This window comes from Saccopteryx bilineata, chromosome 7 (genome assembly GCF_036850765.1).
Source record: "Saccopteryx bilineata isolate mSacBil1 chromosome 7, mSacBil1_pri_phased_curated, whole genome shotgun sequence".
Lineage (NCBI taxonomy): Eukaryota > Metazoa > Chordata > Mammalia > Chiroptera > Emballonuridae > Saccopteryx > Saccopteryx bilineata.
In genome coordinates, this window is record NC_089496.1 from 23443799 (window position 1) to 23465862 (window position 22064).

The 22064-nt window shown below is 38.2% G+C and overlaps 1 protein-coding gene across 2 annotated transcripts in view; it reads right to left on the bottom strand.

Annotated features, from left to right (window-relative positions):
- Positions 1-421: 421 nt before the first annotated feature.
- Positions 422-22064, bottom strand: part of FAM133B (family with sequence similarity 133 member B) — a 32908-nt gene continuing 11265 nt past the window's right edge. The window contains exons 2-12 of one of the 2 annotated variants that reach the window (XM_066239722.1): positions 21771-21868; positions 19154-19232; positions 18465-18539; positions 18301-18333; positions 17809-17871; positions 17257-17349; positions 15546-15596; positions 7450-7542; positions 4949-4996; positions 3371-3460; positions 422-1975 (exon numbers count right to left, since the gene is read on the bottom strand). In XM_066239722.1, coding sequence (XP_066095819.1) covers positions 1889-1975; positions 3371-3460; positions 4949-4996; positions 7450-7542; positions 15546-15596; positions 17257-17349; positions 17809-17871; positions 18301-18333; positions 18465-18539; positions 19154-19232; positions 21771-21868 — 810 coding nt within the window. In that variant the 3' untranslated portion in view covers positions 422-1888. The remainder of the gene's footprint in view (positions 1976-3370; positions 3461-4948; positions 4997-7449; positions 7543-15545; positions 15597-17256; positions 17350-17808; positions 17872-18300; positions 18334-18464; positions 18540-19153; positions 19233-21770; positions 21869-22064) is intronic. The other variant, XM_066239723.1, reaches the window with a different exon arrangement.

The following is a 22064-nucleotide window of genomic DNA, read 5'->3' on the forward strand; positions in this document are numbered from 1 at the left end:
GCCAAATCACTTTCTTCCCAGTCTAATACAACAAACAACTGCCTCTAGTGGAACACACTCATCCTGTGCTGTACCTGTCTGCAGAGCTACCCTTCTATGTTCATAGCAAAACTAACACATACGTACCCTGATAAACTTATCCTTTAGGAGATTCATAAAATCCTAATTCCGAGAAACTTCCTTTTGGATACAAAATGTACCTCAAACTTGATGTGTGCTCAAGAGCATATAGATATCTTTTATTAGGTAATAGCGTAAAGCTTTAAGCATAAAATTTAAGGAAACTAACCAAGAAACATGTTATTTCTAACGACTAAGAACTTGGGGACATGTCGTATCCTCTTAGCACTTAACATCTAGTAATGTTTCTTAATCATTATAACTTTACTTGTGACTCAGAGTTGATAAGAACACAGCTATTTTTAAGTAAAATAGCTATTTATTCAGCCTCTTGTCATGCCAAAACATTTTGTGCATATACCACTATAATTAGCACACAGGCAAAGTTATACATCAAATTATATTTCAAGTTACCTGATTATATAAAAATGTAAAGTGAAAATGACTTATCAATTCTTTTTAACATAACTAGTAAACAATTCAGCAGGAGATATGAGGCACAAAATCTTAAATGACACAAAAAGAATAATGTAATTCTCACTTAAGTTTAACTTGTCATTAATTTTTTATGAACATACAAACTTTTAAAATGTTATATTTACTAAGATTCAGGCAAGAGCTTTATGTAACAAGACAGCATACTTGGTCTGCCACTTAACTTGCATATGGTCTCAGCTTCAATATGAAGCTGTTACAAACCAAACCAAAACAAACCTAATGAAAACAAAAATCTGCTTTTCACATGCTAAAGTATTTTGGCAAGCGTGCCATTAAATGCAGTAAGGAGTTTAAGATAGCAAGGATAAAAAGTTAATAAAAGCTAAACATTACAGCCTAAACAAAATCCATACAAAAAATAGCTATCACTGGTTACATAAAATCTTCCTGGCTAGTTAAAACTTAACAGTATAAAACATGCATTTTAGAATCTTTAGCTATCAAGTTCAAAAAGTACCAGTGTCTACTTGAAATGACTCCTTTCCAAAGCCAAAGCGTAGTCAAAATTAATTCAAATGTTATAACATATTCTACCACTAAAAATCATTCAGTATTATCAAAGTGGAGGTAAACCCAGAGCTTCCGGGTCTCTCTCGTGCTGCAGAAGGCTGTTTCTCTGGTTCGCTCAAAGCAGCATACGACTGACTCCAAGGACACACAGGAAGCGCAGGGCAGCCATGCCCAGCTCTGACCTCCCATGAAGCATGGCTACTATGTCTGCAAACATCGGATGTGAGGATAAAAGGCACGCTATTCTGTTGGCTAAAGAAATAGCAAACCAACCCCCACCCCTAAAAGCTCTTTCCCCAGGTAAATAAAAATATACAAGGGGAAAACTTTTAAATAAACTTATCTACACTGTAAGGATTTTCAAATATCAGTGTAATCCCTACTTCAAAAATGTTAACTAGAGTCAACTGGTCATTTCTGTTTACATCTTAATGATGTATCCAAGCTCAATTTCTGTTGATTTATCATTAGACACTTCTGGTTAACATGAACTTTATTCCCACTACAAAGCACTAGCATGACTGCAGTATATTATCTCCCAGACTTACTAAGCAACAGAAGAGGAAAAGGTGGATGTTCTAGCAGCAGGCAACTAGCAGGGCCCTTTCACACAGTGCATCTGAGTTGCTACTGAACAGTCCAGGAATAACTCCAGAAACGACAAAATTCATGCATTTAGTAAATATGTCATTATTTTCACAGTTGAGATCTCCTCACACATTGCACTTTCTTTATAAGGGAATCTTGATTTTTCCTAACGTCACGGCGAGTCAGGACTTGAACTAGCAGCCTTCTTTTTCTTTTTCTTACTGTGTTTCTTATGCTTCTTTTTCTTTTTTGTTTTTTCCTGTAAAGATAGTTCTATGTTAGACATTGATACATGAAAACATCCGAATTAAAAACAAGTACTCCTGAGCTACTGTACAGTTATATCAATCCACATAACCAAGAAGCTATTCAAAACATTTCTTAAAAAGTTTCAATAATCAATATAATAATGACAAAGAGTGCTTGTGGATTTTCAAAAGGATAAGGAAAAGCTCTTAAGTCACCAGCACATTAATGCAGCTTTTAACAAAATTTCCTGTAGAAAATAAATTCAACTGAATCATGGTATCAACTGCTATGTTTCATTTATTTAATTTCTAATGGTAAAGTAATTGTCACTTCAAAGGAATCCCCGCACAACAAAACAATGTATTTGCAAAATGATAATTTTCAGGGAATAGATATATTAAATCTGCTATTTTTAAGTAAATAGAAACACAGATATCATGTACTGCTTAGATTGGGAGCACTTAAGTTAATTGGTACAAAATACTGATGGTACAGTTGAAAATCTTTTTCAGCTTAGAGGAAATGCCACTGACGCCTAGTAAAAGTAATCCAGTTATCACTGGATAAAGGAAGCCAGAATTTTGCTGAACTCTGATTCTCATGACTGTTTCAGATGCAGAAGAGAAGGTGCAACTTTAGAAACAGATGGTATGGTGGTATCAAATGAAAGACTAGTTCCTGATGTTCAGAAGAAAATAGATATAAAGCAATAAAAGAGACATATAAGGGTAGTAAAAGCAAAACTTCCTATCTATTTCCACATATACCAGAACTTTCTCCAGTCCTCCCTTCTCTCTCAAAGACCTCTACCACTTTGTGGTTCTAAACTAATTTTCATCACTTTCATTATAAGCCCAAGTACACAGGGACAGAAAGTCCAAAATCTTGTATTTGGGCTTTTAAAAATAAGTTTTGGATCTTGATTACTTTTTCATCAAAGGATAGTTGCCCTCTCTTTTAAAAGACTTTTCTTCTTGGCCTCCATGATATACCTCATTCTGCTGCTTTTCCTCTATCACAGACTTCTTTACTGCCTTTGTTGGTTCTTCCTCTAGTCAACTTTTCTGAATTTACTTACTTTCTTTTCCACATGCTCTTCCAGTCATACTTTAAATGCCACTTACATACCAAATCTTTATATCCAGTCCCTTACTCTGAATTGAAGACCGCAAATGCTTCAACAGCTCCACCTAGTTATTTAATAGGCATATCTAAAATTACCATAAAAATATTTAATTTTTCTTTCCAAATCCATTCTTAGCCGTATTAGTAAATGGCACCATTAATCTGTCATCTTACTTTAGCCAAAGAATCTAAGCTGTCTTTGTCTTTTACTCTTTGCTTTAACTCCATTCTTCACATTCACAGCACCAAGCAAGGCCTGCCATCCAAGTCCAGAACACACCTCAAATCCGTCATGCCAGTCCCTCTCCATTACTACCACTGTGACACGAACACTCCTCAGCTCTGCCCGTTCAGCTCCACTGCCAAAACTCTTTAAAAAAGCAAAGTTGATTCAGGTCACCTGTTTGCTCAAAATCCTCAAAACAGCAACCTCTAACACTCTAATGGAAACCCAAACCCTCTGCTGCGGGATGCACGCTGCTGATCTCCCAGCTCACTGTGTATGGCTCCCCCTGTCTGCTGAGAGTAACCAGGCCGTGCTCCACGCTCCCAGCTCCTCAAACACGGAAAGCCCCTTCCCACACAGGCCTCCAGCGCCTCTGTGCCTAGAATATTCCTCCTCTGATCTGCACATGTGGGCTCCTCCTCGTAAATCCGATTTGTTTAATTTTCCCTCCTCAGAGGCTCTTCCTCTCCGAAGCCCCTCTCTCAAACCACCCTCTGTTCTTGTTCTCCACACAACAGCACTCTCAACACCAGGCACCGTGCCTGCAGAGCTAGCAAAATGCACGAGGCATGAGGAATGCAAACACAGAGCAAAAATTAGTTAATCTGATAATTAATCTAAGCCAAAGACCAAAGCAGTCTTCACTTAAAAGTCTCTTAAATGTCACCTTGGTCTTGAACACATATAAAAAGTTAATTCGGAATCCTACATTACCAAGTGAATCTTATCAGAGAAGGAACCTCATTTTAAGAGCTAGGGAAATTATGGAAGTTACGCTCACATCTACAAATGATGCTGTTTGTATTTCTGTTTTACCTCTCCCTAAGAAAAATGCCTTCCCAAGGCCACAGTCCACACTTGCACTGAGTGCTCCCGTCACTCAGCTGACAGGTGGTCCACATTACTCTGATAATCTGGATTCATTTTCTCTAGGTTGGTCTGCTTTTCATTTGAATGCCACTTTCATTTCCTTTATTCTCCTCCTCCTCTCTCCTCTCCTCCTCCTCAACCTGTGCACTAGCAGAGCTGGCTGTAGAAATGATCTTCACTAATGAGTCATTCATATTGGCACACCCCAGCTTATTACTCACTGCAGCTTGTGCTGAGAGGCTTTCCCTGTTATTACCAGGCTTGGCTGATGTGGAAGTAACTACTAAAGAAGATGGGGGAATCACTATAACTTAGTATCACATTTCATATTACACCTTAATAAAGTCAAACAAGGCCCTGGCCGGGCGATTCAATGGATAAAGCGTCATCCTGGCACACCAGAGGTGGCGGGTTTGACCCCTGGTCAGGACATCAGGGCATGTACGAGAAACAACCAATGACTGCCTAAGTAAATGGAACAACTAAGTGGAACAGTGAGTTGATGCCTCTCTCTCTCTCTCAAGTTTGACCTTACATTTCGAAAAGTAAAATACTGAAATGGAAACAGAATACGTTTGCTACCAGGGTATTTTTCCTTTTTTCTGGGGCAATGTAATTTTCTCCAACACATTAAGTGAAGTTGCCAAACACCACAACAGATATTTATTTGGTCCTAGTAAATGCAATCGTGCTTTACCATGACTCATTTTATATGAAATAAATGACAGCTTGCTGTGATGTAAAAACATAAGTGATACTTGCAGTTGCTTTTTCTCTGTCTTCACTGCTTTTCTTCTTCTTTGCTCGCACCTAGAAAGTGTAGGTTTTAGTGGAAAAGACAAACATTTAACTTGTACTCATGGCATTTCTCTTCCATTTAATATACATTGCATCTTAAAATCTATATGTAAAAAACATTTTGATAACCAAATGACATTTTAAATGCCTTATTTTACCCAAACCCCTGTTATATCACAATGCTGATAAAATAAAAAACATTTAATGTGAGAGAAATTAAGATTTTAAGTCTCTAAAGGTCTTCTCTTATATTCCCTTTCAGCACCCAAAAAAGGCAGTAAGGCCCTGGCCGGATATAGCTCAGGTGGTTAGAGCTTCATCTCGAAGAGTAGAGGTTGCCAGTTTGATCCCTGGTCACAGCACATACAGGAACAGATCTATGTTCCTCTCTCTCTCTCTCAAATCAATTTTAAAAAAAGGCAGTGAGGTACAATGGATAAAAACACAAGCTCTGAAATAAAAGAGACTAAGCTCTGAATCCTTCCTCTGCTGTGTATTATCCCAGCTTCACTGACTGTAAAATGGAAATTATATCCTCCCTCACGGGAAGTGCCTGGAATAAGGTGGTCCTTTCTCTGACTCCTGCTGTTCAATAAATAATAGCTGTACATGCAGTATACTCAGTATAAACCAACTGATTAAAATTCTTTTAAGAATTATCACTTCCATTATTATTTTGTTTCAATCTTTTAAAGTACAGTACACTGGATACAGACTAAATTCAAAGTTGATAAAGCTCACGTGTACTTAATGTTAAGTTCAAATACAACATATTTTAAGACAAGTGCTCTAGAGAGCACTTAGGAAATTACTGTTTTTTGTTATTCCTGACATAACAATGACAGGAGCAGCAGCAGCTGTGCTGGATCCACATTTAACCAGGAGACAGAGGACGCTGCCCCACAATATCCAGGATGGCCCTGACAGGACTGCTGACAGCCCACTAGACATTCATGTAATGAACCTAATTATAAAAGAAAAGCTATGAACACAGCATAGCATTTATTTACATACCAAGATAATTTAATAAAACTATGCATTATTACTTTCTTGTATTTCTTCTATTTCTGTTAGGGGACAGTAATATAAAAATATATAGGTTATACATACACACACACACAACCTAGAAATTTAATTTCAGGGGGAATTATAAAATACTGCTACAAAATGAGAGCAGTAGGCCCTATTTTACAAACAGGGAAACCAATTCCAAGAAATACTTTAAGGATGGTTACTTACGACCTAAAACTAGCTAAAAGTGGACTCCAATTCTAAGACAGGGATATCAGAGCTGAAGCGGACTATACAGATGACCTTATCCTAGTCCTTCATTTTACAGACAGAGAAACTGAGACCATGCCAGCATTTCTGCTCCACCTCACACCTCCGCACTCCCTAAACAGTGGTTCCAACCGAAAACAAGAAAATGCTGGGCTTCAACATGCTACACATCATACAGCATCTGTCATGTAGTCAAAATGACAGTATAAGAAAATATTAAAAGAATAAAAATAAGCCCTGGCCGGTTGGCTCAGCGGTAGAGCGTTGGCCTAGCATGCGGAGGACCCGGGTTTGATTCCCGGCCAGGGCACATAGGAGAAGCGCCCATTTGCTTCTCCACCCCTCCGCCGCGCTTTCCTCTCTGTCTCTCTCTTCCCCTCCCACAGCCAGGGCTCCACTGGAGCAGGGATGGCCCGGGCGCTGGGGATGGCTCGGGCGCTGGGGATGGCTCTGTGGCCTCTGCCCCAGGCGCTGGAGTGGCTCTGGTCGTGACATGGCGAGGCCCAGGATGGGCAGAGCATCGCCCGCTGGTGGGCAGAGCATCGCCCCATGGTGGGCGTGCTGGGTGGATCCCGGTCGGGCGCATGCGGGAGTCTGTCTGACTGTCTCTCCCTGTTTCCAGCTTCAGAAAAATGAAAAAACAAAACAAACAAAAAATAAAACAAAACAAAAAAAATAATATACATCTCAGATTGGAAAGGTACGTAAGAATATGGTTAATTATCAAAATAACAATAATGTAATTATCTATATTTTTGAGAGAGAGAGGAAGAGAGAGATGAGAACCACCAACTCATAGTTGCGGCACTTTAGTTGCTCATTGATTACTTTTTCACATGTGCCTTGACTGGGAGCTCCAGCTGAGCCAGTGACCTTTGGGCTCAAACCAGCGACCATGGGCTCACGTCTATGATCCCACACTCAAGCCGGCAACCTTGGGTTTTGAATATGGGTCCTCAGTGTCACAGGTCGACGCTCTATCCACTGCGTCACCACCTGGTCAGGTGTAATATAATTATCTTATGGGAAAATGCAAAACACTCTAAAGAAGAAAAAACTTCCTTTTCTGTTTCATAGTGCACTATACCAGAAAAGTAATTCAAATCCTTATTTTTTTTAAATCAGCATTTACTAAATCAAATAATTAAACATTTTAAAGTGAATAGATTTGATCATATACTTACCTCCTCAATACAATCTGACTCTGACAAGGACTCAGATGATAAAGGTTTATCTTCAGGATACATCTTTCTCTTTTTGCTGAGTCCTTTAATATCCTATTAAAGAAATAAAAGACATGTATTTTGATTCAAAAAGATATATCACTATGCCATGCAAATACAAATTATCAATTGTCATTTTAGATATCTCTAAAACTGGTGACATTTACCAGGATTCAGTCTCTAATTCCAATAAGGTAATGCCTTTTTTAAATAAACAAAAGAAATAACTTCATACCCAATTACACAGAATATCCTCCCTACTTTCTTTATTCATGATACAATTTAAAAAGTCATACAGAACTATATAAATGTTGTAAGATTTGAGTCCTCTGTATTCTAATTCTTTTGTTTCGATCCAATGTTGGATCAGACAGGTCTTGCACTACAAAGAACCAATGGTAACTGTTTGCAATGACCTAGAGAGATATATATACAATAAGTCCTTAGAGCAGTGGTTCTCAACCTTTCTAATGCCGTGACCCCGCAATACAGTTCCTCATGTTGCGGTGACCCCAAACCAAAAAATAATTTTGGTGGCTACTTCATAACTGTAATTTTGCTACAGTTATGATTCGGAATGTAAATACCTGATATGCATTATGTATTTTCCAATGGCTTTAGGCGACCCTGCTGGGGTCGCAACCCACAGGTTGAGAACCGCTGCCTTAGAGCATTCAGTGTTCAATTCACATTTAAAAAAACCTGCATCTCTTAAGTGAGTATGTAGCTCTGGGGAAGGAGAGGGTCTCAGAGTGAGACTAGAGGAGTATTTATAGCGACTTTAATATATATTTTAAGAAATAAAAAAAATGTTAGGATTAAAGCTTCATATTGGACATGCTGGTTATCATTTTATTATTTTCCATATACTTTTTCTGTCTCAAGTAGTTTATAACAACAAACACAAGAAAACCACACAATGAAAAATTCTCACCACCTAATCCTATACACACACACACACACACACACACACACACACACACACAAACAAGATAGAAAACTTTTATAGCACAAACCTAATTTTGAATAAGCAAAAAAAATCATGCTTCAGAAAATAAACTAATAGCAATGATCTTATGTGTTAGATTATAGCTGACTAAAGCTTTATTATTTTGGTAGAAAAGAGAAATGCTCATTATAAGAAAACTCACCTAAATCCACTACCAGGGATTTGATATCATCAAGATTTTTGGAAATATCCCCCTATGTGTATATTTACAATTTTACAGAATTATTTGCTGTTTGGAACCTGCTCTTCTCCCCCAAGAGTACCTTTCCATGCCAACTACATAGTCATTTAAGGTGGCCTTTGACATTCACTGAAAGTGTATGCCACCATTTACTTAATCCGTCTCTTTCAGAGGGCAGGCACAGGGGTTCTTTGCTGTTAAAAACAAAGTTGAAATACAGTGAAGGGTATTTGAGCACAAAATCTTTATCTAATAATAATGATTAAGTCAAAGACCAAAGTAGCCTTCACTCAAATTCCAAATGATTTTCTCAATCTCCCACAACCCCATGATTATTTTAAAAAATATTTCGAATTGATTTGGGGGGGGGAGCGACAGGGGTAGGGGAGGCAGAGAGGCCCCAACTTGTTTCACTTGGCTGTTCCATTCAGTTGTACACTCAGTGATTGTTTTTCACATGTGCTCTGACCAGGGGTTGAAACCACGATTTATGGCATGCCAGGCTGTCGCTTTATCTATTGATCTACCTGGCCAGGGCCCCTACAATTCTTTTTAATATTTTTATTGATTTTAGAAAAAGAAGGGGGGTGGGGGAGAAAGGGAGAGGGCAGAAAGAGAGAGACAGAGAGAGAGAGAGAGAGACAGGAACATGAATCTGTTCCCTTATGTGCCCTGACCAGGGATTGAACTAGAAACCTCCGCATTTCTGCATGATGCTCTAACCAACTGAGCTATCTGGGCAGGGCACAATTGTTTATTTTACTCTTTTGAGTAAATACCTATTTTATCAGGCTCTTTTATCATGTTAATTTCAAATAGGCTTATAGTTCATATTTATTTTTAGAATTACTAACACATATTTTACCAATTTTTCCTATGAGGTGTTCTTTAATACTGAAAATCACTAAGTTTTTAAATTATGCATTCCTAGTTTTTCTTAAGTCTGGTCATTATATTTAAACTTCTTCATGATTTTTTTATCTTTCCTGCCACTCAGAATTAGAATTATGTGCTCATAAGTTCCTGACTCTGAGGCAGTTGTTTCCCACTCCAATATAATATTGTCCATGTTTTTCTCTAGTTACATTTTCATAATTTAGAACTGACTTATCTGGAATTTAGTCTTAATGAGTGTCCAGCTTTACATTTTCCAAATGGCTAGTCAGTGTGTCCCAGGAAAAGCTACCTTTATCACATATTAAATTCCACAAACATTATAATTAGAATATTTTTTCCATTATGTTTTTAAACTGGATATCACATTGCACTTTCACAACAATTTAAATAAAAATGAGGCTAAAAACAATGACTAATACATACTAAAGTCACAACCTTTCCTTTACATGATTACAACAGACACCCTAAATAAGATTAAAAGACACTACAAACCAAAAGATGTTAATCATGTATATAAAAGAGTAGCAGTATCCAAAATATATAACTCTTATTAATCAGAAAGACCAGGGCCCTGGCCGGTTGGCTCAGTGGTAGAGCGTCGGCCTGGCGTGCAGAAGTCCCGGGTTCGATTCCCGGCTAGGGCACACAGGAGAAGCGCCCATCTGCTTCTCTACCCCTCCCCCTCTCCTTCCTCTCTGTCTCTCTTCCCCTCCCGCAGCCAAGGCTCCATTGGAGCAAAGATGGCCCGGGCGCTGGGGATGGCTCCTTGGTCTCTGCCTCAGGAGCTAGAGTGGCTCTGGTCACAACAGAGCGATGCCCCGGAGGGGCAGAGCATTGCCTCCTGGTGGGCGTGCTGGGTGGATACTGGTCGGGCGCATGCGGGAGTCTATCTGACTGCCTCCCCGTTTCCAGCTTCAGAAAAATACAAAAAACAAAAACAAACAAACAAACAAAAAGACCAAAAACAATCCAATGGAAAAACGAGCAAAGACTAAACAGGCAATTCACAATTCACAGAAAATAAAATCTGAATGGCTAATAAGCAAACACTAGTGATTCTCAACCTTTTCATCTTGTGGCACATGTAAACTAATTACTAAAATTCTGTGGCATACCAATACAGAGAATTTTTGCCAATCTGACAAAAAAACACCCCACAAAACCCCAAAATAACCAAAATCAATTAAGTTTGAGTGATTCACACCAAATAGCTATTGTTTTATTGGATACTGTCATTTTCTTTTATCTGACAATCTAAGGCAAAGAGGTCAGTAACCCCAACTAAATAGCCAGGTATTGCATGTTTTAAAAATTCTTGCGGGGCCCTGGCTGGTTGCCTCAGTGGTAGAGCATCAACCTGGAAATGTGCAAGTCCCAGGTTTGATTCCCCGTCAGGGCACACAGGAGAAGTGCCCATGTGCTTCTCCATCTTCCCTCTTACCCTTCTCTCTATCTCTCTTCCCCTTCTGCAGCCAAGGCTCCATTGGAGCAAAGTTGGCCCAGGCACTGAGGATGGCTCTATGGCCTCTGCTTCAGGTGCCAGAATGGCTTCGGTTGCAACAGAGCAACAGCCCAGATGGGCAGAGCATCGCCATCTAGTGGACATGCCTGGTGAATCCCGGTCAGGCGCATGTGGGAGTCTATCTGCCTCCCTGTTTCTCACTTCAGGAAAAAAAAACAATTTCTTGTAGCACACTGCAACACTGGTTGAAATTGCTGATCTACACACATTAAACTAACAAAAAGAAGAGCCTCCATGTATTGACAAGTATGTATGTGGAACAAGAAGACTGTCATATGCTACTAGCAGGAATGCAAATTAGTAACAAGCACTTTGGTGAGCAAAAGGTAGACAAGTTAAATGTATGTATATCCTAGGACCCAGAAATTATAGTCCCAGGTATATCTCAAAAAACTGACAATAACTTGTGGAAAGGAAAAAATAGATAGAGAATAGCTACTGAAGCACTTGTTCACATTACTGAAAAATGAAAACAATCTAGATGTCCACAAACGGGAAAATGGAGAAATAAATTGTGGCAAATTAATATAATGAAATAATATAAGCAAAAAAGCCAAATTTGAGAGCATCAACAAGGATAAATGTCAACAGGAATGCTGAGTGAAAAAAGTTTCAGGAATAAGCCAATACAGTAAGGTCGCAGGATACAAAATTAACATACAGATAGCCTTTCTATATGCCAACAATGAAACAACTGAGAACGAACTCAAAAGAATAATCCCCTTCACAATTGCAACAAAAAAAAATAAAATACTTAGGAATAAACATAACAAAGAATGTAAAGGACTTATATAATGAAAACTATAAACCATTGTTAAGAGAAATCGAAAAAGATATAATGAGATGGAAGAATATTCCTAGTTCTTGGTTAGGACGAATAAATATAATCAAGATGGCTATATTACCCAAAGCAATATACAAATTTAATGCAATTCCTATCAAAATTCCAATGACATTTTTTAAAGAAATAGAGCAAAAAATCATCAGATTTATATGGAACTATAAAAAACCCCGAATAGCCAAAGCAATCCTTAAGAAAAAGAATGAAGCTGGGGGCATTACAATACCTGACTTCAAACTATATTATAGGGCCACGACAATCAAAACAGCATGGTATTGGCAGAAAAGTAGACACTCAGACCAATGGAACAGAATAGAAAGTCCAGAAATAAAACCACATATATATAGTCAAATAATTTTTGATAAAGGGGCCAACAACACACAATGGAGAAAAGAAGGCCTCTTCAATAAATGGTGCTGGGAAAACTGGAAAGCCACATGCAAAAGAATGAAACTGGACTACAGTTTGTCCCCCTGTACTAAAATTAACTCAAAATGGATCAAAGATCTAAACATAAGACCTGAAACAATAAAGTACATAGAAGAAGACAAAGGTACTAAACTCATGGACTTGGGTTTTAAAGAGCATTTTATGAATTTGACTCCAATGGCAAGAGAAGTGAAGGCAAAAATTAATGAATGGGACTACATCAGACTAAGAAGTTTTTGCTCAGCAAGAGAAACTGATAACAAAATAAACAGAAAGCCAACTAAATGGGAAATGATATTTTCAAACAACAGCTCAGATAAGGAACTAATATCCAAAATATACAAAGAACTCATAAAACTCAACAACAAACAAACAAACAAACAATCCAATAAAAAAATGGGAAGAGGACATGAACAGACACTTCTCCCAGGAGGAAGTACAAATGGCCAACAGATATATGAAAAGATGCTCATCTTCTTTAGTTATTAGAGAAATGCAAATCAAAACTGCAATGAGATACCACCTCACTCCTGTTAGATTAGCTATTATTAACAAGACAGGTAATAGCAAATGTTGGAGAGGCTGTGGAGAAAAAGGAACCCTCATACACTGTTGGTGGGAATGTAAAGTAGTACAACCATTATGGAAGAAAGTATGGTGGTTCCTCAAAAAAACTGAAAATAGAACTACCTTATAAGACCCAGCAATCCCTCTACTGGGTATATACCCCAAAAACTCAGAAACATTGATATGTAAAGACACATGCAGCCCCATATTCATTGCAGCATTGTTCACAGTGGCCAGGACATGGAAACAACCAAAAAGCCCGTCAATAGATGACTGGATAAAGAAGATGTGGCACATATACACTATGGAATACTACTCAGCCATAAGAAATGATGACATCGGATCATTTACAACAAAATGGTGGGATCTTGATAACATTATACGAAGTGAAATAAGTAAATCAGAAAAAAACAGGAACTGCATTATTCCATACGTAGGTGGGACATAAAAGTGAAACTAAGAGACATTGATGAGAGTGTGGTGGTTATGGGGGGAGGGGGAAAGGGAGAGGGAAAGGGGGAGGGGGAGGGGCACAGAGAAAACTAGATAGAAGGTGACAGAGGACAATTTGACTTTGGGTGATGGGTATGCAACACATTGAAAGACAAGATAACCTGGACTTGTTATCTTTGAATATATGTATCCTGATTTATTGATGTCGCCCCATTAAAAAAATAAAATTAAAAAAAAAAAGAAAAAAGTTTCAGAAGGAAAACACAATATACTACATTGAAAATAGGAGCTACTCTATGCTATTTATGAATATCTGTAACCAAAGTAGAGGTGAAGGAAGGATGCAACTAATTTCAGAAACAGCTGCTTCTAAGGAAGTAGAAAGTGTCTAGTACTTTTAAAAAAATAAAACAAGACCTGAAGCAAATATGACAAAATGTAAATCATGTTAGTTCTAGTTGTTTATGGATACTTGTTTATTACATTATGTTTATTTATATTACTCCGTACCTTATATTTTGAAGTCATTCAAAATCAAATGCAGTGCTAGTATTTCATGTTTGTATAAGGTCTACCGGAATGTTCTTCCGTTTTTAGAATAAAACAAAATACAAATTTTTCTTACCATCAATAAACTTCATTAAATAATATAATTGCCATTATTACTAATGATTTCTTGCCAGCGTCAGGGCAATCTGCATATCCCATTTTTGAAAAATGTTTTGTTTTTTTTTTCCTGAAGCTGGAAACGGGGAGACAGTCAGACAGACTCCCGCATGTGCCCGAATGGGATCCACCCGGCACGCCCACTAGGGGGCGATGCTCTGCCCCTCCGGAGCATCGCTCTGTTGTGAACAGAGCCTCTCTAGCACCTGGGGCAGAGGCCAAGGAGCCATCCCCAGCGCCCGGGTCATCTGTGCTCCAATGGAGCCTTGGCTGTGGGAGGGGAAGAGAGAGACAGAGAGGAAGGAGAGGGGGAGGGGTGGAGAAGCAGGTGGGCGCTTCTCCTGTGTACCCTGGCCAGGAATCGAACCCAGGACTTCTGCACGCCAGGCCGACGCTCTACCACTGAGCCAACCGGCCAGGGCCTGTAGTTTCTTTTGTTAGTAATTGCTGTCTTTAGGTTTCTTTTCTGTATTTTTAATGATCAGAACTCAAAATTTAAAATCTAAATCAGAAACATGGGTAGGGATAAATCTAGCATTAATTATAGTTAAATCACAAGTAAAGATAAAGTATGTACTTACAATAGTAAATTTTTTTTAAAACTTCTCTATGGTATACTCAATTTGAAACAAAAGTCCATATTCTTTAATTAAAAGGGCTTCCTTTAAAATGTCTTGAGGAGACAAAGGAAATGTTTAATATCCATTACTTTGAATTTTTTTTCTTTTTTAAAGATTTTGTATTTATTCATTATAGAGAGGGGAGAGAGAGAGAGAGAGTGAAAGAAGGGGGGAGGAGCAGGAAGCATCAACTCCCATATGTGCCTTTACCAGGTAAGCCCAGGGTTTTGAACCGGCAACCTCAGGGTTTCCAGGTTGACGCTTTACCCACTGCGCCACCACAGGTCAGGCCTACTTTGAATTTTTAATCTAATTTTTAATGAGATAATCCATTCAGCTATATAAATGCAAACTTCCTGTTGGAATTCTCTTTTGATCTTCTAACTTCAATAATTAACCCAATAAATAATTTCCTTAAATCAACAGGAAAACCCACAAAGGCAAATATAAATAAATCTCAAGTTAAAAAGGGGAACACATTATTGTTTATTTCTTTTTTTTTTTTTTTTTTGAGAGAGAGAGTCAGGGACAGACAGGAACAGAGAGATGAGAAGCATCAATCATTAGTTTTTCGTTGTGCGTTGTAACACCTTAGTTGTTCATTGATTGCTTTCTCATATGTGCCTTGACCGCGGGCCTTCAGCAGACCAAGTAACCCCTTACTCAAGCCAGCGACCTTGGGCTCAAGCTGGTGAGCTTTTGCTCAAACCGGATGAGCTCGCACTCAAGCTGGCAACCTTGGGGTCTCGAACCTGAGTCCTCTGCATCCCAGTCCGACGCTCTATCCACTGCGCCACTGCCTGGTCAGGCTTGTTTATTTCTTGAAGTGATGTATGACATACTACCTTAACGCAATGTAAAATTATACTTACCTTTTCTTTCTCAACTGCATCCTTTGACTTCTTTTTCTTTTTTAAACTATCCTAAATAAACAAACATATATCAATTTTAAATGTAAAAGACACAGCATAATAATATAAAGACAAAAATACCAAAAAGGTGATCTACTCTATGGCTGAAAAAAGTTTATTTTGATACCAGAATTTTATTTTAAAAATATGTAAGAAATGTATATTGTGAACATGTATGCTTGTAAGGAAAAGAGGCTTCTTAATTTATCTGGCTGAATACCAAATCTATGTACAACAACATATTGTCTTTGATAACCACACGGTCTACTTTAACATAAGACTTTATTCCATTGCCTACTTTTGCCTGTGGTGATCATATGCACTGGAGTTCTAATTCACACTGTAATCAGACATCTACCAATATAATTTCCCTATTCTCTTTATAAGAAGGGGAGGTAAGAATTTTTGCTTTTGAATACCTCAGTTCTAGCTAGTCATGTCCATGAGCCTTTCTTATCCATAAAGTAGGATAACAAACAAATATCTACTTCATAGGGTTGTTGAGAGACTTGAATTAACATGTCAAGTGCTTAGACCTGTGCATAACATGTAGTAGGCATTCAGTAAATGTTAGCTATCAGTATCATTAGAGGGGCTCTTCTACTTTAAAAGACAAAGGAAAAAAGCCACCAACATTTACTGAATACTTCCTAGACACCAGGCATTGTGTCACAAGAAATATCACTAGGGGAGTAGGTATCTGCCACAAACTAAGACAGCTGCTTTATCCTCCTGAGATCGTAGGACCTGTTTTCCCATCATGGTCCATGGATACCACTGTGTCAGAATCACAGAGGACATCTGTGAAAAGTGTAGACTTTTTGAGCCTAATTAATTAGACTTACTAAATCAGACTCTGAAAATGAGGCCCAGGAACCTACATTTTTATTGTAACATGTATTTCTTATGACCACTGTTTGAGAGCAAACTGTGTTAGACAATTCTGTATAGTATAGAACAGACAGATATAGTGGAAAAGACACTAGACCAGCTTGACCAGGCAGTGACACAGAGGATAGAGCTCAGGTTCAAAACCTTGAGGTCATCGGCTTGAGCACGGATTCATCCCTTCTGAGCGTGGGGTTGCTCGCTTTAGCATGGGATCATAGACATGACCCCATAGTCGCTAACTTGAAGCCCAAGGTCACTGGCTTGAGCAAGGGGTCCACTTGCTCTGCTGGACACACACACACACACACACCCCAGGTCAAGGCACATATGAGAAAGCAATCAATGAACAACTAAGGTTCTGCAATGAAGCATTGATGCTTCTCATCTTTCTCCCTTCCGGTCTGCCTGTCCCTATCTGCCCCCCCACCCACTTAAAAAAAAAAAAAAGACACTGGACCGGATAGTCGAGTCAACTGCCACATTAACTGTAGAAATTTAAGCAAGTTTTTCTCTGAACTATGACTTCTTTATGAAGATGGGAAAATAATGTCTACCAGGCTTATCCTAAATCTGTAATGGAAAGGCTAAGATGGAGACACACATGTGAAAGTGTTTAGAGAACAATTAAATGCCTTCAAAAGGTATCAAGTGACACAATGTCACAGTATAAAAAAAGTATCTAATTTTTAAACTGAGAGCCATCTAAGACAGGAAGAACTAAAAGAAAAACCGAATCACATGTCTTTGCTATCCAAAATGTTGCTAATTGAGATAATTTTACCTTACTGTCTGATTCAGTCTCTGACAGGGAGCTTTCAGAAGATTTATGTGAACGGTTCTTCTTTTTCTTTTTCCTTTTTCCTTGTTTCTTATCCTATATAAAACATTTTTTAGAGACATTTGCTTTCAGTTTCAAAATATAATTGATGCATTAATATCAATATCTTTATCATTGAACAGATGTTAACAAAAGGACCAACTTATAAACACGTGTTTTGCTTATTATTTAAAATGTAACTTCTATCACTTTCTTGTTTTATAAAAGGGTGAAATGATTTGAGGCACACATAATTCCTAGCATCTAGTCAAATAGCATTTTAGATTTTTCAAATCCAATTCTTCTCCTGATATTTTTAAATGAACAAGACAAATTCAGAAATCTAAAACATATATATAACAATATATAAATATCCCCAGATATTTATTCATGTCAGTGTTCTAAGTTATAGATAAGTAATCAAAACCTGGAAGTAAATGTTTTTAAATAATATTTGTTTCCTTCGTCATTAAAGAAATTACAGACATTTCATGAATCGTTAGAGGCAAACCTTACCTCATCTTCAGAATCTGAAGAACTGCTGGAAGAATCAGAGCTTGATGAAGAAGAAGATGAATACTTGACCAAGCACAAAACAATTAAAGCTTGTGAGATGCAGGAATTTTTTTCTTTCAATAAGTTTCTCAAATACTTAACAAAATCAACCCAGTGTCTGAGAAACAGATGCCACCTTCATAAGGCTTAAATATGAAACCATCAAATTTTGTCATCAACAAATCAATCAATAATAAAAATAAAACACTCAATTAAGTAACATATAGCAATGGTTGTCAATTTTCCCTCTATAATAGCAATATAGGAGTTACTAGGTTATAAGGAGGTTAGCACCTGTCCTTTATAGCAGAAATAGAACAAAATTACGTGTAACTACCAAAGACCTCCAGACTCTGACTCATCTAGAGCTAGCATACAGGAAATAAAAATTATTCTTACTTTTTTGTAGGTCCTTAATTGTAACTTTTAGAAAAATGGAAAAGTTTTGCTCACCCTACCAGATTTCTTCTTTTCTTTTTTCTTTCTCTAAAAGCAAACAAAGTAGAAATCTGAATAGGTTAATGTGAATTTTCAAATGTATCAATAACAGTACACAACAGTATCATGACTATCCCACTGTGAGATGAAGGATAGCAATAAAGTAAAAATGGTATTACCAGTCTTTTTTTGGATGAGCTTTCACTTCCACTTAATAATTTCTCCCTGTGTTTTTCCAATTCTTTCTTCCAGTTCTGTAAAAAGGTTATAAACACCATCAGAGGACACCCATTCCTTCCCAATGTACCCACTACATGAGAGAGCCACTGTTTCCCCCCCTCAGTCCTCTCGCCCACCCGCCTCTAACTGCAAAGGACGCTCCAGGCGCCAGAACCCTCTACTCGAGATCACCAGACGAGCCTCTACCAGCTCTTCTCAGAGGGTATTAAGGGATGGGAATTCTCCACTACAAACTTTGTATATTGAGAACAGGTATAATTATTGAGGCTGACTAACAACAGTACAAGTTAATCTATAGTGGCTGAAATACTTCATACATGTTTTAATCAAAACAAGCAAATATTACCATGGAAATCTCAGGGAAAGAAAGGGGCATGGAGATGGAGCAGAGAAGAGAAAGAACCTAAGATTTAGAAACCTTCAAGATGAATTAAATTACCGTAAGATGTTTAAAAAAAAATCAGGTATTTACACATAAACTTGTACTCAATATAACAAAAATACCTATAAAATACAGAGCTCCCTTAACCTCAAGAGCTAGTCCCAAAGCCTTGGTTTATTAAAAAAATATTTCATTCTTCTTATAACAAATATTAGCCTACTTAAAAAAAAAGAATTATTTTCAAACCTCATTCATTTTTTCTTCAAATTCAGCCAATGCCTTGGAGCCTTTCTTTTTCTTTTCTAGTTGTTCTTTCACTTCTTCCCTTAAAAAACAGAACATAAAAATATGCTTTCAAGCAAATTAAGTTTAAGATGGATGCTTACAAACAATACAACAAAATTTCATAAACAAATTTCTTAATATCCTAGCAAACCTCCATTCCAGTGTTGATACATTTCAAATTTGCGCTCACATCTCTGAAAACCAATGATCATAAAGCCTATCAGATAATACTAATCACACCTTTTCTAAACATGGATTATAAAAGCTAATACAGGAAATATTTGAGCACTTACATGCTACAGACACTGTTTTAAATATATTTTCATTTAATCCTCACAACAATCTTGTGAGAAAAAGTAGTATTATTTTACAGCTAAAAACTGTGCTAGGAGAAGGTAAGAAATCTGCCAAAGGTCACAAAACTTTAGTAGTTACAGTGTTAGTGTGAGCTAGTCTATCTGACTGCACTACTATATTCTATTACTTAACTATCCATCATATAATGTGCCTCACACATGAGCAGAAAAGAACACGGCACACCTGACTGCTTATTCTTAGGAAGGCCTGTTGATATGAACGGCCCCAGCTGATGTCTGGGAACTTGGATTTTAGGGGGGTCGTTACCCTTCCCTGTTAAGAGTGGTTCACTGCCTGTTTGTAAAAACACTATAGTTTAGGCTGAACACCTGCATTCCTCGGGGAGTCGGTTTGGGCACCTAATAGGCAGACTGGCCAGTCCCCAATAAAAACCCTGGGCACACAGGTCCTCTATGAACTCCTGGGGTTGGGAACATCCGACGTGTTATCACAACTTTTGTTACAGGAATTAAATGTGTCCTGTGCATCTGCACAGTAGAGGAAGCCCTAGAAGTCTGCACCCAGTCTCCCTCAGACTCCTTTGCTGACTGGCTAGAATCCTTTCACTCTAATAAATCTTATCTATGAGTACAACTACCGGAGTCCTAACAAATTACTCAACCTGAGAAGTATTCTTGGGGGCCTCTGACACACATGTAATATGCTTTTAAGCACATCCCCTTTAAAGTTCATGCCTTCTCCCCAATCTTAAACACAAAATTGGCCCTGGCCAGGTGGTTCAGTGGATAGATCATTGTCGTGGTGTGCTAAGGTCACAGGTTCGATTCTTGGTCAGGGCACATATAAGAAGCAACCAATGAGTGCACAATTAAATAGAACAACTAAGTGGAACAAGTTGATGCTTCTTTCTCTCCCCCCCCTTTTCTCCCTCCTCCCCTTTTCAAATCAATGGAAAAGTAAAAAAAAAAAAAGGCAAAGTAGACCTTGTTTTGGGATAATTTATTTTGTGGTATGCTGCAGCAGTTAACAATAGCACTCATGAACACCGTAAGAGGCGGACATGCTTACTTCTTATTTAAGTCAAAGGACGGATTCCGTTATATGTGAGCACAACTTCCCCTATAGCTGTCCAGCTTTCAGAGGCACTTAGGGGTCTGAACTCACAATTCTGAAGTTTGTCATGTTACTTCACGAGTATAATATTTAATAAGACATACTAAAAATAGTAAGGCTAGTGCCATGAGCTCTACTTAAAAAAGATCAGTGCCACTCAACAAGGGCAAAAACACATCAATTTAAAGCAAATTACTTACAATGGGAAACTGTAACTCACTGAAAAGCCAATAGATAAAACTAGAAACAAGGCCTAATGCTCTCCTTCCTAACACCTAGTTACACCTCTACGAAGGATGAGATTACTCAAATCTACTATTTAATTAAAAAAAAATTTTTTATTGATTGATTTGAAAGAAAGAGAGGGAGAGGAAAGGAAGGAGAGAGGAAGGGAGGGAGAGAGGAAGGGAGAGAGAGAAACACTGATCTGTTGTTCCACTTAGTTGTGTATTCATTGGTTAATTCTTTTTTTTTTTTTTTTTCATTTTTCTGAAGCTGGAAATGGGGAGGCAGTCAGATAGACTCCCGCACGCGCCTGACCGCGATCCACCCGGCATGCCCACCAGGGGGCGATGCTTTGCCCCTCTGGGGCGTCGCTCTGTTGCGTCCAGAGCCATTCTAGCACCTGAGGCAGAGGCCACACCGGGCCATCTTTGCTCCAAAGGAGCCTTGGCTGCGGGAGGGGAAGAGAGAGACAGAGAGGAAGGAGAGGGGGAGGGGTGGAGAAGCAAATGGGCACCTCTCCTGTGTGCCCTGGCCAGGAATCGAACCCGGGACTCCTGCACGCCAGGCTGACGCTCTACCACTGAGCCAACCGGCCAGGGCCCATTGGTTAACTCTTATATGTGCCCTGACTGGGGTCAAAGCTACCATTTTAAATATAACACTGCAAAGTTAAGTTCATTTTTAGGAGATTGAGAAGAGATTGGTATGAAAAGGTTATCTGGCACTGCATCAGCTATTTTGGGTGATGGGTTCTTGAATATTTGCTTCAAACTGATTCCTGTGTTTCATACATTAAAAAAAAATTAAATATTACTTCAAACATTGCATATCTGGCAACTGCTTGGCAATCAGTAAAATTTGTAACAGTAAGCTTTAAAAAACTTATGAAAACTTTATAAGTAGGTAATTATTTTACAAATACCAGGTAGGCCTTGGTCGATTCAGATAATCTTGGATCGTTGGTCCCGAAGACTGGACTGGACCCCTCGATCTGGCCATTGCTATTGGGTTCATATAGGCCTTGAGGAAAGAACAGAAATTTACTCCGTCTTAAAATAACCATTAAAAATGCACAGTATGTCCAACTAAGCATGAATAATCTGGCTAACCAACTTTCCATTACAAAAAATATATTGAACACTGTGTTAAGACTCACAAGGTTTGAAAGATGAGTAATATCACACTTTCATAAAAATGTACCAGGGATTTTATGAAA